The 18,008-nt window shown below is 41.1% G+C and overlaps 1 protein-coding gene across 1 annotated transcript in view; it reads right to left on the bottom strand.

The window, feature by feature from the left end:
• Nucleotides 1-12,460: 12,460 nt before the first annotated feature.
• sema3d (sema domain, immunoglobulin domain (Ig), short basic domain, secreted, (semaphorin) 3D) overlaps nt 12,461-18,008 on the bottom strand; it is a 30,065-nt gene continuing 24,517 nt past the window's right edge. Inside the window, exon 18 of the mRNA XM_083973203.1 lies at nt 12,461-13,609. Coding sequence (XP_083829329.1) covers nt 13,154-13,609 — 456 coding nt within the window. The 3' untranslated portion in view covers nt 12,461-13,153. The remainder of the gene's footprint in view (nt 13,610-18,008) is intronic.

Here is an 18,008-nt window from a genome sequence, read left to right as displayed (position 1 = left end):
TTTCACTATCCATACCCAGGCATGATCCCTGCCAGACCTGTTGATTCAAGAAATCACTTCAATAGAACCTGTCTGACAAAGTGAAGTAGTAAGCAACACATCATACCACCATCCAAAGAAATTCAAGAACAGATGAAAAAACAAAAGCACTGACATCTATCAGTCTGGAACGCATTACAAAGCCATTTCTAAAGCTTTGGGACTCCAGCGAACCACAGTGAGAGCCTTAACCACAGCACGTATCTATCTATCCTTGTATTTTTATCTGAATATGTCTTTATGTCTGTATCAGAGAGGATCTGCCAGGTGGTTAATGCAGGTCAGGGTTGTTCAGTGTACAACAAGGGGAAAGACGGAGCGCATTACAACAGCAACCCAACATTAAGGTCCCACCGCCATTATTTAATGACATGCTGGGTGGTGTCCAGCTACATTTAACCTGCTCATCTGCATAATAGTGCTTCTCTTACAACACCCACAGGGGAGAAATACTTCTCTGTGATCAATCTCCCTCTCTTTATCGCTCTCTTGCACCCTTTCACACACGCACAGACACACACGCGTGCACACACACGCCTACACGCACACAAGAACAAATGACCATTAGCATACACTTTGCATAAATGAAGCTGGCACAAAAGGGTACTCAGGACATTTCTGTTTGTAAAATATGATCGAGCCAAATTACCAGTCATTAAAAATTACCCCTTCAACATTAAATAGTTTGTTCATGTAATGCAATAATGTCATAGGCATTTATCCCACCACACGTTATGGGTGACAAAAATGTAAGCGGTTGACAGAAGTCACCCATGTCAACAGTAATGGCCAAACAGTAGTAAATGCTGTTCTCTTAATGAGGCAAAAAAGTGCTGCTGAATGAGGTTCAACCTTCATATTCTTTTAGACTGTCTAGCACTCCCTGGATAGATATGAGACAGCGTTGACAGGCAGCAATAGTTGAGCCTTGAATCCAGTGAGCAGAGCTGAACAGCTGGAACGACCGAGACCCATGAATTTTATGCTATGACACTTTCCACTGAGCGTGGTATACCATTTATCAAGTTGATTGTGACTTTTATTTCATCTCTTACTCTCCCTGTCCCTTTCTCTCGAGGTAAAATACACATGCGCACACACACACACATACACACAGTATATCCAGTGAATAGGAATCTGAGCCACATAAAATTCATAGCAGGTTGGATGTGACCTCCATGTCTGGTGTGAAATATATTCTCTGCTTATTCTTTCACATATTTCAGCTTTAAGCATGGCTGAAGGGGCCATAAAATAGCAGTCAGCGCGGCCATCCGTCACTTGCAGAAGGCTACCAAACATCCTCTGCCCTGACGATAGCAGTGCCCTTCATGCTTGCCAAAACCGGTGCCTTCATACCCCAAGCTATCCAAGCACTTTTATACTGAACTCCTGTATTTCATTAATTAGAGCTGTGTAAATGAAATTAGCATAAGGGGCATTAAAGAAAAACTGAAAACATAATCCAATAACTGTAATATTAATATATATAGTAGTACTGTATGTCACACAGTAGTGTATGTTATATTTTTTGCATCCTCACACTGGAAGAGAGAAATGTCCCTGCCACGAAGCAACATGACAACCATCAAGCACATGGATTTGGGACAGACATCAAAGACCAAGCCATATGGGTGAGGTTACTAGAACCACAGGAAGTAGGATGGAAGGAGGAAAGAAAGAAAGAAAGAAAGAAAGAAAGAAAGAAAGAAAGAAAGAAAGAAAGAAAGAAAGTCAATTTTACTGTCTATGCCAAATAATAATGATAATAGACCACCATGTGTCTGGTGACGATTAAGGAAAGTAATTAGCTACCAATGAATGTAGAATGAGCTCATTAAGACAAATACTAGGAGACGGGGGCTTATCACAGTCAAAGAGGCACAGGCAGCTCCTCCTTTATTAAAAGCACTGAATCATCCATCACATGAATCTGTCTAAAATACAAGGAAGCTGTGTGAAGACCTGCTGTGATCGCCAGGCCATGACATCAGTCATATGAAAGATGAAGCAACATTGATGTAATTTTTCATTTAGAGCTGTACACAACAGGCTTTACCAACTGGGCTTTTTCATGATGACTGACATTAATGGCTGGGGCATAGTCTAAGTGGCCCTGAATCTGCAAACCAATTTTACTCAACAGGAGCATGGCTGTCACATTTCTCTGCACCACTGAGACTGATTACTGAGAATGCCAATACTCTGTGCTTTTGCGCTACTATACCAATGGGTCTAGCTGGGGTGCCAACACTTAACCTTGTTAGCAATCATAGATGGAAATGTGACACTTCAAATGCATATCTATATAGGTATCTCAGTCTGGTGATTATACTTTTCCTTGGTATCTCTTATAGGTTACTGACAGCTGTGTTTAATAGTCTCACCTCTGGTATTAGTCAGCTTGTTACTGTAGTTTCCCCTTTTATTGCTTCTTGTGGAAGTAAACTTTGTCCAGATTTAGTCTTACGTAATGTTGTTTTGAATTTGGCGAGGCACCTGGGGACTTAAATCAAATACCCCTCGGTCTCAATAAAACAGCTCTGTTTGGAAATCGTCCACAGTCAAACAGTGAGGAACATTGTGTGTGTTATTGCAAAAGAACAACAGCTCATTTGCAGAACTGCCAGTGTGGACCTTGTAAAATGGAAGTGAAGAACCAGAGTAAACAGGCAGAAACGTCAAGAAGCTCCCCTGCAAATGTTTGGAGTTCAAGGAAACAAACTCTGCAAGAGCTTGTTTGTTCATCAGAGACATAAGAACAGAGGTGCCTGCAGTCTTGGCTGCGCTCAACAGTATCAAGTGGAAATCCGCTGCACTGCAGCTGTTACAGTGACAAACATTTCATCTAAGCTTTTGATCACCCGACGCTGGCAACTCATCACCATTCACACCCCTGGAAAATACTTAGAACATACTGAGTCCACACACACACATACACACATACATACACACACTGCTTTACACTTACAGTCTCAAAAGCAGTCATTAGTCTCTATGCCAGCACGTTCGTTAATTTGTTAAACAGGACTGATACCTTTCAGCTAAGGAGCTAAAGTCCCTGTTCCCTGCAGCCACTAACATTTGAGATATGTCACATCTTCTTATGTGATTTGTCATAGCTTCAGAAATGTGAAGATCTCTTTATCTCATTACCACTGTGATTACTGCAGATGATGACAGTAGTGGAGGTTATTCAGAACAGATTTAACTATGGCTGTTAAAAAGGAAACCTGCTCAGGATGTACACCTCGCTCACCCTATACCCCAACAAAAATGTCAATGCCTTTCAACAGTACAGATGTATTTTAGCAAAAACAAATGTTCTGGCTACATAGTTGTATGGCACTGCCGTGTTCGTCAATTCGTCAAAAGGTACAGATCACCATTCTAAAATACACAGCACAGTAGCAGATATTAAATCTGGGGATAGCATAAGACAGTGGTATTGCAGTAAAAATAAGTAAGATGTGATACTGTATTTAGAAATATATAAATAACCAAAAGCAAAAGTGAGTGGACAACACGACCCAGGCTGAGCCACAGCACTGTCACTAACTCACCACGTATATGTGAACCACCACTCAACAGGTTGATCGCCGGACCATGGCAGGAAAAAGTCTACTTTTAAACCTACTGTTCTTGATGCAAAGCCAATGGATTTTTAAACTGATATGAAAATGTTGCTCACCTTGGAGTCAAGCAGAGGGAATCAAGAATGAAAGGGCAGAGTTGCAGGGTGTTTGGTTTCAGTTGCCAAATCCTCGGTGGTATGATGCGATGTGGTACAACAGAATAAGGAGGGGATGTCACGGCGTGCCATCAGGCTGTAGATGGATACTAATTCCATTCAAGTATTCAGTAACATTTCTCTCCTGCACTTCTGCCTACTTCCTCCCCCACCACTTACCCTAACATCTGATAGCCCTGACCACTTGCCAACTCAGTCTCTAAGGTCAATATAATGAAAACCTTTTCACTCTTTATCTCTGTATCCTCATCTGTCTCTCTATCCCAGGGTCCTATATACTGTTCTGTTATTGATCCCAACAACTGTCAGACAAGGAGCTAAAAAATAATTAATCACAATAAATCATTATGGTGTTTTGGGAGCTGCTGAGACATGGGAGGACAGATGGATGCTCAGGTGGTTTAGTGTCTCTCCAGAAGCTTAACTGTCAGGACATCCCAGCAGTTTAAGTTCTTACCTAACAGTACCCAGTAGTGTCAGAGTACTTGAGAATTAAAGTTTTTTTTTTTTTTAAGTAAGATACAGCGATAACACAGTGGTACTCATTTCAAATATAAATAGATTGAAATATAATGACAGTCAGGCTGTACCTCCTCTCCTTAGAGTTGATATCCATCTCATAAATCAGGGAAATATTTTCCAAATGAGATTAGTGTAGTCTGTGTGGCTGCAGAGCAAAGCGGCCACATGGGATAAAGTAAAGATATGTGACCAATTGGAAAAACCGATTGGAAGGCTAAAGGTCAATGAGGTGTGGCATCAAACTGTACTGAAAGCCCTATCCATTTCATGGATATGCACACTGTGTTCGCCCCGGGGATCTGCGGATGCCAGCAGCAACATGAGACACACACAGGGGTGCAAAAACACACATACACACATACAGAAACACATTCAGTTAGGAATGTGGTCGTCCTGGTGTTGCGCACACGCACACACACACACACACACACACACACACACACACACACACACACACACACACACACACACACATTTAACTTCATATGCCAGTTAAGTATATTGAATTAACTGGGTAATTGTCTGCAGATCTACAGCATGAGTCTGTCACTCTAGTAGTTCTACTCCATTTACAGTAGTGGCCATATCTAGAAATGCACAACAACAGTAAAATCTACCCATGAGCAGACACGACCAGTCCCTGTCAGAGTTTCTCAGAAGGCTACAAAATGGATCTTCTGATAACGTGTAATTTGTGCACATTGTTTTTATGTAGGCCTATTATGTTCAAATTGCAAAGCTGTGCAGAGTAGGAGTAATGACTAACCTGGGGATGTCAACTCGTAAATCACAAACCCTTTAAAAGCTAGTATTACTTAGTAATCATTTATTACTGTTATTAAAGTATGATAGTAAAATTGACTGATGCAAGTGAAAATATATGTGTGATTTAATAAGTATTAAATGTAACCCTGAATTGGCCTCACAATTGTAAAAATTAACAAAAAAAATACAGTTTGAATGATTCATGATATTTATCTGTCTCCCCTTTAATGTACTGTACTATTCTGTGAAAACAAAATTACAACCTGTCAGTCAAGCCTTTTCTTTATTTATGTGCTCTTTTCAGCCTTATGTCAGTCTTATTATTAAGTTGTTGGAATTTTAAATGCCAGACTGACGCTTAGCCTTGAGTCATGGGTTTTCACCAGCAGCCACCCTGGGCTCAGACTCTGGGCCTTTAGTAGGACCATGGGCAGCCCATACAGTATGTCCCATTGAAGCTCAACATATTAAAGGTTTTTCAGTATGAAATGTATCAGTTTTATACTGAAATGTGCCTGAACACTGCAATACCCAAAATAAATATAGGCTACTGCAATTATCTTATCTAATTTTGCCAATGGAGACGTCCTACTCTGTCAGAGACTGAGTTGACAGATGTAAACAAACCCGGGAGGAGTAGATTCATTCAGCTGTGAAAAGTCATTGGGTTGTTGCCACGTTTCTGTCAAATACAGAAAATCCAACTTACGGTCTGTCAGGATGGAAGTCCTGAAGGAGCCTTGGTCGCCAGGGAGCGGATGTTGAATAGTCCGAGGATGATGCTGTTGTGGTTGTGACTGATGCTGACGTCGTTAGCCAACTTGGCCTTGGCTGGCTAAGCTAAGCTCAGCTCCGTGTCGTGTGGGGTTTCACAGTGGATATGAGATCGCAGAGCGCTGGTGGTGGGTTGGACAGGTGGAAGCGGTGAAGTTGCTGGTGTAGTAGCCTACTGCCATGTAAAAAATTGAAAATGAAGCAGAGGGCAGTCCAGGTGAGCACAGTCCATTTACATAGGCCTACAAACAGCTCATTATGCCACACTGTTGCCATGGCGATTTGGGAGCACACAACAGGTAGTCCAAATACAAAACCACCGGACAATCTGATCGTGTGGCAGCCTGGCCAGGGCAGGTTGACCATTGCAGATGTTCGTAGCGAAGCAGAGATCAGATTGCAGAGGGACAGGAAATCTGTAATAGGGACCTGAGTGCAGCAGCAGCAGCAGCAGCAGCTAAGAGCGCCACCAGAGTCTTCCCTTCACCAGAGTGTCACCTGGTAGCCTAGTAGTAAAATGGGTTATGGCCGACCTTTCTAGATAATTTCAAGTTTTTCGTGAAAATATAAATCCTGAAAACGGAGTTTCAATTAATCCAGCGACCACTGTCTTCTTCACTAATTTCTTAAATCCGCTGACCTCGTTCTTCTTCTTCTTTATCTGTTGAATTTGACTGGCTGCCTGGCATCCAGTTTATAGGCTCATTGCCGCCACCTACCGGACTGGAGTGTGGTGCATTAGATTAGCAGAGACCATAGACTGGCAGAGATGTAGCTATGCAAAGGATAAATGAAGAAGGAAAAAAAATTCTGGATAATTATTTGGCCTTTATTGTGGAGGATTTCTTTTTTTTTACTTCCTAAATTATTATTATTGACTGTTTCTATTTATTAAAATTGGAGTGTTCAAACATGTGCAAATATTGTGTAAGAAGAGGATGAAAACTTTAGATTGCATGTGTTGCGAAAGCGACTTGTTTCATAAGAAAGTGTTGCAATCACTTTCAAATAACAACAGTGAAACAATAAGACTAACAGCATTTACACATTACATCTTTTCTCTGTTAAGGATTTGTATGCAAGATGCTGAGTTGATCAAGTTGTGATGAAGTATGTCCTCTGCCTGAACAACTGAAAAATGATACTTGAATAAATAGACAGAGCAGCCAATTGGAGGAACCATTCCTCCATATCCAGGGTGTTATTCCCATCAGCTCTGAGATCCAGTAAAATCCAACGTCAACCAAACACAATCCTTCAGATTATTTTGAGGGTGGTACATGAAATGACCGTTCAGTTTTATTTAATCCTGCTATGTTTTCACACTAGTGTGAACCTTGTGGGTCAACGTTAGGCCAACACAGCATACACTAGGCTACAACATAATGTTGGAATGTGTCAATATATATCAGATAGTTTGTCTATATTTTAACAAAGCTGAATTCATAACACTGACAACCTGCCTGGGAGTGGAGTTAACCTGAAGCTGTTGGAATGGGATATTTTGAGAAAATAACTGCAGCCATTTGTATGCTATAATCTACAAAATCAAGCTTGAAATCTGAGTGTTTTCTTCACGCCCAGACATAGAAAAGTAGCTGAAAATCCTCCCTGTCTCACAATGTTCTGGCAGATTTCCATGTTTACCGACCTCATGACCTCATTAACCTTCATAGTTGAAGGTAATCTCTTGTGGGTTTTGTTCAGGCCACCAAGAGATCATACATTGCGCTCTGTCTACTCCCTCTTTTACTGTTTCAACCCTCCGCCCACCCACCATAGGAACACTAAAGCATTTATGACACTCCCATACCTTTACCTTTTCTGAAAACACCAAAGTTAGAAAACCAAGAGGAGAGGAGGAGAGAGGATGGCCCAAAAGTTTAAAGTTCATTTGTGGAACATTTGTTGCCAGCAGACCTTACATAAACCAGACCACCTGGAACATACAAGGTAACAGGGTGTAAGAGGAAACACAGTCTACTTGCTCCGCCTTGCATGACAGTAGCACTGCACACCCATCAGTCAAATCTTTGTTGTGAATTATAGCTCACCATCCCTCTAGATTGTTACCGAGGGGTTGGAACTTCTTTCAGCATAAACCAGGTGCTGAAAGATGATACTTTCTTTTCTGAGCATTTAGATTTGGAGAGGAACTACTGGAGGCTGCTGTTTGTTTAGCATCCTGTTGCAACAGTGTAAAATAAAGCTGAGCACAAATAGAAACACAGAAGGAAACAATGTTCACAGATTCTGTTACATGAGGACTCACAGTAACCTCTTCTTTGAAAAACGTGAAACAAGCCTAGTATTTATTTATTTATTCTCTGACACATACAGCAGCACCACAAACTGTGGAACTTTGAAACTATAATCACAATGATGTTATGATTAATTAACTCTTCTGGAAACCTGATCACTGCGTGTGAACATCTGCTCCTGTATAACCCCTATCACATGCTTTGCTTTCTTAAATGAAAAAAAAACTGATGAGAAATTACGTATAATTTTCTTTCCAGATTAAAAATATCAAATTTTTTGGACCACAATATCTTTCACTTTGCAGGTCTGTAGACCAAACACAATGTCACATTTCTGTTACAAAATTCTAGACTTGCAGTGTAAACAGTTATCCACTGCAGATGATAAAATAGTTTTATGTGTGATCCTTGATGATTAATGTGATTATAGGACTTAACTCAAATGGACAGACATGGAGGCTGTGACCACGGTACGGTAACATGGCATTTCAGAACGTTTTCTTGTGTGGAAGTGTCTTGTGAGGTTTGTGTGGCTGCCATTCCCACGCACATGAAATAAGAACATTTCCCTTATCCCAGTAGGGACTCGACTGAATTTCACAACCACAGACCAGACAAGTTACATTAAACTTCCACAGAGACATTTATTAGCATATCTTTTACATCTGATTATACTCAAGCCACCTCATTACATTACATTACAATCACTGTCTCTTGCAAACTATGCTGGGTTTGCTTGTACTTCTGATAAAATCTAAATGAGTATTCCCTCAGCTCTAGCACTTTGATATCAGAGACCTCTAAGCCTTTCAGCCTCTCTTGTGACCCCTGACCTCTAACAAGAGGAACATGGCCCTGATCAACATCCTTGTGAAAGCAGATACACATGGGTGCACAACACCAAGCGACACCTGATATCCAATCAACGGTGATAGCCTCAAAGCCAATGCAGGAGAGTTTGTATCCTGCTTCAGTCCTGTGTCACATCTACAAGGAATTTGCAGCAAGGGCGTACGACAGGACTGGCAGGAGACATCTTCTTTACATGGACCTTCAAAGCAGCTCTTTGCACCACAAATGAAATCATCTATCACAGGCTGTGTTTAGTATATTAACTGTATCCTGTCTGTCCTGCCACAAATCCTGAAGTGAGAAGAGATCACGTACGCCCATAAAACAGGCAGAGGGAGCACAGGTAGTCATTACTCTGAGGGAACAACTGTTTCAAGCTCATACACACATACCTCCAGCCCTACAATACCCCGAGGCAGCCATCAATACCACCCAGCCCGACAGCTCCCATACAGCACTTGGCTGTGCTTCCACTCGGACCCAGAAGTTCACTGTCAACGCCTGACAAACACACATCTGCACAGCTGTAAATACTCTGTAATAAAGAAGATACACGTCTGTGGACTGACATCTCAATTCCGCTCGCCTCGCCTCTCTTTTCTCGCTCTCCAGTCTTCCTGTCATGTTTGTTTGATATCTTGATTGTGGCGTGGCGCTGTGGAAGTTCTCTGTGGGACGGTATTTATTGGAAAACACCTTTGCTTTTGAATTCTTGCACCTGGACACACTTGCATAAACTGAGGCAAATATGTGCTCACTGGTGGAAGCAGACAGAATGACAGATTCGGGTCAACAGATATTGCATTCTGAGCAGACATTTGTATATGCCAACTAACACTTGGTGGTGACACTTGCAATTTTGATAATTATTTTCTGGTGCATATTTGGAGGATTGTGTTTCTCTTCGACCGCTGTAAATCAAAGGAGACACGCAGCACAAAAATCTGCTACTCAATCACAACTAAAGTGACCCAGAACAATTACATCCGACTGTCAGGGGTCCATGTTTATTACAGTACACAGTTTTCAGTTAATGTTATAGTTTATAAAGAAGTATAAAGTTGGTTCATAAGGAACCTGGTGGTTACTTTTTTCAGTTTTTGAAAAGAAGAGAATATAGGGTACTGTATGTGTGCCTGTTCTTATCCCCAGCACCATAGTCTTTATGTGTCCATTTTTACTTATAATAAATAGAGTTTAATTTATTTCTCTTTTACTCTTAAATGCTCATTTGTTATCCCTTTGTTGCTCATAATTTAATTTTATTTCACTGGATCTATATTTGAGTAGAAACCAGCCACTATTTTATTGGTGCCTAATTCATAGTATGACATTGCAAAGCTAATTGTGGGCTGTGTTATCTGGCTAATGTACTGTAATTATGGACTGATGATGCACAAGTAAATAACATTAGCCAAATGAACCACTTTAAAGTGCTTTCTTTTCAATTTTGTTTTAAATTAGAGCTTTGCGAACAAGAGTCTTATTTCTTTTATTTCTTTTGTCAAAAATCCAATGCCAAACCCTGGGAGGACCCTGGTCTCATGCACTGTACCTGATCTTGGTCTGGGTTGCCCTTGTGGGTCACTGGACACAGAGAAGCACTATCTACAAATATCTGCGTGCTTGTGTCTTTGTCTGTGTGTAAGAACCCTACAGGGGTCCTGAGCAGACCTGCACACTCATTACACCAATCACATCAAATTAAGCACTTCCTTCCGTAAAATCTGGTTTCTTAGCTTGAATTCAGTTTTCCTGTCTGACCCCTGCTGCTTCAGTCTGCCTGTCAGTCGCAGCAAGTTATCTTAACTCATAGGTTCTTCTCCAGCCAAATGTGAAGGTCAAGTTAGCTGTGTGCAACGTTTGCATGCTGAGCAACTGTCTCACGCACAACTATGTATACACCATGCCGAGCTCCTTACGAGGATGCACAACATCTGACAACAGATCTATTATGCAGGGAAGGATGTCAGCTGATACATGCAAATGGGAGATTTGCTGGTAAAATAACCTTCACTGTAATAAGAAACAAGTCATGTTATGTCACTGACTTGCTGCTGACACTGTCCAGACGTCACAGTAATGCATGTGTGGTATGTGGACTTTCTGCAGGACATGCAGCATATTGGTGTTCTCTCTCTCATTTATGAATGTTGTTTCTCCCTCTCCCTCCGTTGTCATCACTTTCCACTCACTTACCCATGTCTGGGAAATTAATGCACAAGAATGAGAGATACAGGCAAATATCCAGAAAATAGTATATAGTAGTATAGTAGTATAGGTATTAGAGGATTAAAAGGCACCATTTATTCTTGTGATGTTGTGATATTTTGCGTCAACAAACTATCTTGTAGTTTGTACTAAAGTGGGTATAAGTATTTATTTTATAACTTCACGATGAAATGTTTTAGAACCTGTTTTTGTCCTTTCCTGGGGTCGCCTTGCTGTTTCCTTTTCAGGGTAGATGTAGTTTGTTCTTTGCAGCCGCCTGATGAATAAACTATAGACAAGAGGAAGTGCTTGAAATATTTATTGTCTTTGTTACAAGAAACATGGAGAAAACACTGTGGAGAAACACAAAATGCAAGACGTGAATACTGTTCATATGTACGTAAGTATGTAGAGGACAAGTAAACATGATGACACAATAGCTTTTTTGTCATCATTTATACATACGATCTGTAATGGTTGTGTGTTGATGGAGACCTAATAGACAATAATTGATTGAAATATTTATAATTGATTGTTTTTATTCCATATATTTATCTGTTTGGAAAACATTTCTACTCTGTGTCAGAAGCAGAATTTGAGCAGCTGGCCCAAAATTCAATTTAAGAGGTCACCACTAAATCAGTTAAAACTGTGAGATCCCATGACTTTGGTTATGTTTTTCACAGAAAGATCCTTGTCATATTATTATCAGCATTGGATCCAAGCACTGTGCATGATATTGTCTACATTATTATATAAGTATAATTTACTATTTGGGTCAGGCACATTGGCTTGCATAAGGCTTGCTTTTCACGCTCATTCCACCCATGTTGATGCCTTTACTGCTTTATCAGTTTATTCTAGGAAACGTGTACCTTGCTTAATTTGCTCACAAGCGTTCATATTTACCATGGATTCTCCCCTCCCTACCTCCCTCTCTCTCACTCTCTCTCTTCCACTCACAGACTTACATTAAGCAAGAGACCAGCTGGTCCTGAATCATTGTGACATCTGCATACAGCATACAGCATACAGGCACTTCTGTTGCTACAGTATATCAGGTGAAGAGAGGCTGAGCTAACCCCCACCCATTCTCAACTTGCTGCCATGTGCTTCAAACTCCCTGTACCTGCACCTTTGATAGATTTACTGTGATTTCTGTGCATGGATTTCAGAATTCAGAGAACAGAGCTTCAGGGACACATTTATTTAAATAACTGAAAAACAACAAAAATGAATACACCTACAGTATACTAAACCTACAGTACATGTGTTTGTACAAAAATATGTTATTTAATTCAGGAAAAAAAACACAATACATGATTATCATTAGAGTTTACAGATCAATAACTGGAATGGTTTTAGCATGCCATTTCTCCTGTACTGTACATGTTATATTAATATTTACAGTCATTCAACATGAATGCATTGTCACTGCCATGAGAAAATGTTCGACTTCTTATCTATTTGTTTTTTTAATACTACTATACATATTTTCCTTGATCAGCTCTATTAACAGTCAGTTTAATATGTGCTTTGGGAGGAAAAACACTGATGTTGTAATTCTTCATCTGCCTGTTTCATTTACACGAGTCTGTAATGTGTTCTCTGGTAATTTCTCTAACACATGGCATCTGAAAACAGGACAAACTCATAATTTTAGCTGTACCCTTAACTTTGGGTGTATCATCCTTTTAGAATTCAAGACAATAAAGATAGAAAATTGTCTTACCCATTTGGCACATGAAGAAGAAAATTACATAGTCTCTAACTCACGCTGCTTTAAATTGCTTGTTGAAATTAATATATTCATTTGGAACTCAGTCTTTCATGCCCCATTTACTTGGAGTTAGACTTTGCTTGCTCATGAACTGCTCTGTCATTGCAATTATACAGTTCTGTGTCATATCTGCTTCATCACCCAGTAGGTGAATACTCAGCTCATTCAGATTTTCTTTTTTTTTTTTTTACCTCAGCCTCATGGTTGTGCTGTCCTCACCACCCTCCCTCCTCCTCTCTCTTCCCCCCTTTCTCTGTGGTGTCTCCTGTTCCTGCTCTTCTTCATTTCCTGAATGTGTTTCCATTTGCCACCTCCCAAGCCTCGTCCTCGCGCCCTTGATGGCCTCTTCTCCAGCCAAAGTGAATCGCAGTACTCCTCCAGAGAGGTAATAGGAGAGCTCATCACTCTCAGGTAGTCTTTATATCGCTGACGGGACTCTGCACCGTGTCGTAGCTCCACCATGGGGTCTTCGCTGTGCTTGGACTTCCCGTCCAGTTGGCCGTGTGTAACAAGTTGTAGTGTGATACGGAGGAGAGTGTGGGTGAAGTGTGTGTGCTCTTGAGCAACACAAATATACACACCAGCATCAGTGGCGTGGAGGGAGCGAATCAGGAGGCCTCTTCCAGTGTGGATGACACGATCATCCAACCTGACCTGGAGAAAATGCAAATGAAGAGTGTGTGACCACAGCTGCTTAGAGTTACACAACACAACACAAAATTATCTGAACCTTCTTAAATTAAAATCAAGATTCACTTTAGTGAGACAGGAACATTTTGTGTCTCTGTGTACTAATTCAATACAACAGGCTGCTACACAATTAAAAAAACACTCACATGACACATCCCACCCTGTTTACACATTTATTTTCATGCCTGACTTGTATCCAGGGTGCGTTAAACATGGTAATGACCCCTGAAACAGGAAGCATATTGAATTGGGTGTGGCAAGAGTCAACCACAGCTTGGGGGGCCAGAGGTCATTATGTGGTGTGGAGAGATTTTTAGATGCATGATGAGTGTAAGCAGCAAAAAAAAAAAAAAAAAAAAAAAAGGCAAAGAAAGGTACTTGGAAAATGTTCATGTGTGGTGATGTGCATGTGGTTGTTGTTAAGGTGTAAGGCTAAGTAGTCTGCTAATGTGTATAGTCCCCTCTTTTCATTTAGCATCCTCCGTGATTCATCAGGTGGCATGGCTGCTGTCAGGGCCTAAAAAAACACAGCTGTGTTCAGAGAACAGTCAAAGAGCACAAGTGTGTGTGTGCTTCAAAAGCATACCTCCCACCGCCCTGCTCCGACCCCCCTAGAGGTGTAACTGATAAGACAGCTACAGATGGAAGGACATGCGTAAATCCATACACAGAACAGAAAACCACCCATATGTGTGTTGCAGCCTTGTTTTCCCATTTCCGTGTGTGTGTGTGTGTGTGTAAATGTGTGCATAGCTATGTGGTGATTTCTAGGTCTGACACTGATGAGTTGTTGTCCAGGCAGAGACAGACTCACAGGCCTCAGAGTCTCTTTGGATTTGGCCCTAAACTCACATTAGACTAATAGCTTGTCTCCTATCACATTCTTGTTTGCTGACACACCTGACTGATTTGCCAAAACATATGGTATCTGTATATACTGAAAACCTACAACCTCACTTACTGTATGCAAAGTGTCTGTGAAGATATTTGATGGGTTTATTTGTATGCCTGTGGAACTGTCTCCCCTCTGCCTACCAAGGCATCTGTGACTAAACAACAAAGCCAGACATTTAAACTCACCCAGATGGTGTGCCCTTATTTGTGTATCTGTGTGTATCTGGGCATCTGATTAAGCTAACAAATTCCTGCAAAGAATAGCAATGCAGCTACGCTCCGTGCTGTACTTTGTTCAAATCTACATCATGCATGAAATTCACCAACATCCATGTTTTTCCTATTACTAATTTTCTAATCGGGCCAGCATTCCAGGCTCCAGGAGGTGAATCCGCACACAAGAACAAGCAGACACACACACAAACACACAAACATAATGGGAGAAAGGCAGAGAAATCTCCTCTAGCTCATCTCTTTAGTAGCTTATTTTTACGGGGAGATAAGAGCAGGGAGTGTGTGAATGAGTGAACGAGGAGAGTAAGCACTGGAGTGGGCTGCAGGTGCTATGAGCAGCTGGCTTTAAAAAAAAAAAAAAAAAAAACCATCAGGAGGCAGCAAGTGTGGAGAGAAACACAGAAGGAAAGAGACTGTGGGAACGCATGGAGGCGACACGAAAAGTTTGAGGAAACAAAGTAGGCGAAGTAAGGAGCGTGAAGGCAGGAAGTGAGGAGAGATTATGGTGGGGCTGATGAGGGAGGCTGAAGGACGGGACAGGAGAAGGGATGACAGACAGGGGGAAACAGAGTGGGACCAAAAGCACAGAGAGTGAGAGGTTGAAATGAACCAGACACTTCAGACATCACCTGCCCTGACACCACACACCCACAGCTGTGAGAGCAGGTAGAAACCTCACATCCCCAATACTGGCTCAAATCAGAAGTAAAACACACTCTCCTGTGTATGTGTGTGTGTGTGTGTGTGTATGTGTGTGTGTGTGTGTGTGTGTGTGTGTGTGTGTGTGTGTGTGTGTGCTGTTAGGGCCACTAAGTGACCGTTGGATTGTGTGATAAATGGCTCCTGAAACAGGAATGCTCTTTGTTCCCGATGACAAATGTTAGGTGTCTTGATTTAGTTTATTCAATGCAGCTAATGGGGCTGAAGTTTTTGTACTTGACACAGCTGCCAGTAAACACAGCATTAGAACAAGAACTGGAAAAAAGTAACAGAGACAGTGAAGTTCCCTTGTCCTAAAGAGGTCAAAGGGCATAAACCACAAGGCTCAGACAAAGACGCTCTTGACATAACACGTCAGCTAAAAGTAAGACACACACACACACAGCCAGTCCAGAGTGTGTATCCAGCTCGGTGTTGTTCATTTAAGCTCCTTGACTTTGTGTTGTCTGTAGCATTACTAATTATTAGTCGTGTGCCTAATGGCAGCAAAGAGTGCAAAAACATAAATCTACTCATTTAATCAAGAAATTAATCACTGTGTCTGTGCATAATGGAGAACTTATTCAAACATCAGACTCCCTGTACTTCCAGAATCACAAAAGCATTTCTCTCAAATTAATTCCTGTTTTCCTGTTAACTTTGAAAGCCTCACATTTATATAATGATGGAATGTTAATTCATTAGACCATTACTAGAGGAAATGTTTTTTTTCTTCAATCTCATCCATATAATTACTTAAAATGTTTCAAGCGTTTGTGTTGCAGTTTCCCCTTGTCTCGAGCGTTCTATGTCTACAAACATTTGAGATGTTCACTGGCTGCTGGGCCAAATAATTGCATTTATTTATTCAATTACTGATTTATTCATTCATCCATTCATGCAAAGTCTGCTGTACTGTAAAGCTGTGTTTGTCCATTTAAATCATTTTTCCCCTTGAATCATAATGAACCATCTGCTTCCTTTAAGGAGGCATTGTCAGGACACTCTTCAAACACCAAAGCAGCATTTTTAAGTTATAAATCTTAGGATAAAACTCAATATTGGAAAGAATCACAAAATATTTCAGCTGTAAAGCTGTGCCCTAGTCTGAATTCTTATTTCAAGTCTCTCTGGATTACCATTGAGAAGACTGAGACAAAACTTAGAAATTACTTTATGTGCCTATCAGTCAAAACTCCTGCACAACCAACACCACTGACCTTAATTATTAACGTATTAAATCTGCACATCCTGTTGTGTTTTTTTAGCTTCTGTGTCCATCACATGACTCTCCTGAGGGAGGAAGGACTCCTGCACTCACTCCTTCATCACTTTGTCTAGAGTACAATAGGTCACATATCATTGCATGTCTAGACACACAAACAGAGAGAATACCCCATTGCGTTCATTACCCTAAAACACATGGTTGTCCCTAGGGAGCACACTGTTATGATTTCCGCTCTGGGAGATCATAACGAAAAATGCACAAGCACACAGACACGCATATATCCCCACACACAAAGTGAAAAGCACAGGGCCTTCTGCTGTGCGGGCCCATAAAGGAACACATGAGTCTTTAGTGGCCTCTGCACCTGTCATTGTGTTTACATTCACCTCTGAGAGCGAGGACTGGGGACTAGTTGTGGGAGTGAATAAGTGTAGCGGGAAGCAGAGAGAGACGGTGAATAAGTGATAAACAGGCCACTCGCAATGGGTGGAGGAGGGTTTGCATGTTTGGATAGGGGAAGGAAGGGCACTGAGGTGCTGAGTAAGCAGGTCGCTGTTGTCTCATCATCAATGAGCTCCTTTCCACACCTCTAGTACAAACTCCTGTCCTTGTGCGTCATTCTAGGCTCACCATCCTGTCCTCTTATTTTCATCCTTTGCACTGACAATAAGTCAAAAATCCGCTAATTTCCATTAGCTAAAATATCATCTGCTAGTATACATTCAAAACAGTTTAAGATGGTGAATTGAGCTGTAATTGGCCTTCAACTTCTATGTGTGTACTTTGTTGTATTTTTTTCCCTCATGCAGCACCTCATTTTTCTGTCCTGAACACAATGGAAAGAATCTGTAGCTTCTCTTGAATGACCTACAGTGGCCACTGGGGAACAGCAGTTGCATTCCAGCATGAATAGTTGGCTGCTCAATGTAAAAACGAGAAATTAAGGCTAGCAGATGCAGGGTAAAATGAAATTCTCATCTTCTTTCTTGGTTTAATTTTTCATATGAGATAGATGATGTCCCATCCCCATCCCCATCCCCTAGGGTGGCTCTGGTTTAAGTCATCCCTCACATTCCTTGAAAACAGAGCAGCAGCAGAAATATTCAAAAACCCCTTGACACTCATAAATATCAAAATGATCTTATTCAGTGAATTTGTGAGATCCAGGATTGCTCCCTTATTAGCAATAATTCCACAACGGATGTGACTTTTGGGTATTTAAGGCTGTGTGAGTTTTGAATGCTGTGGTCATGATGCAAGCAATGTTTTTATGTTTTTCATCTTCCCCAAGACAAGCAGGACCTGCAG

The sequence above is a fragment of the Trachurus trachurus genome (genome assembly GCF_905171665.1).
Source record: "Trachurus trachurus genome assembly, chromosome: 6".
NCBI lineage: Eukaryota > Metazoa > Chordata > Actinopteri > Carangiformes > Carangidae > Trachurus > Trachurus trachurus.
This window is presented reverse-complemented; position numbering and strand designations above follow the sequence as displayed.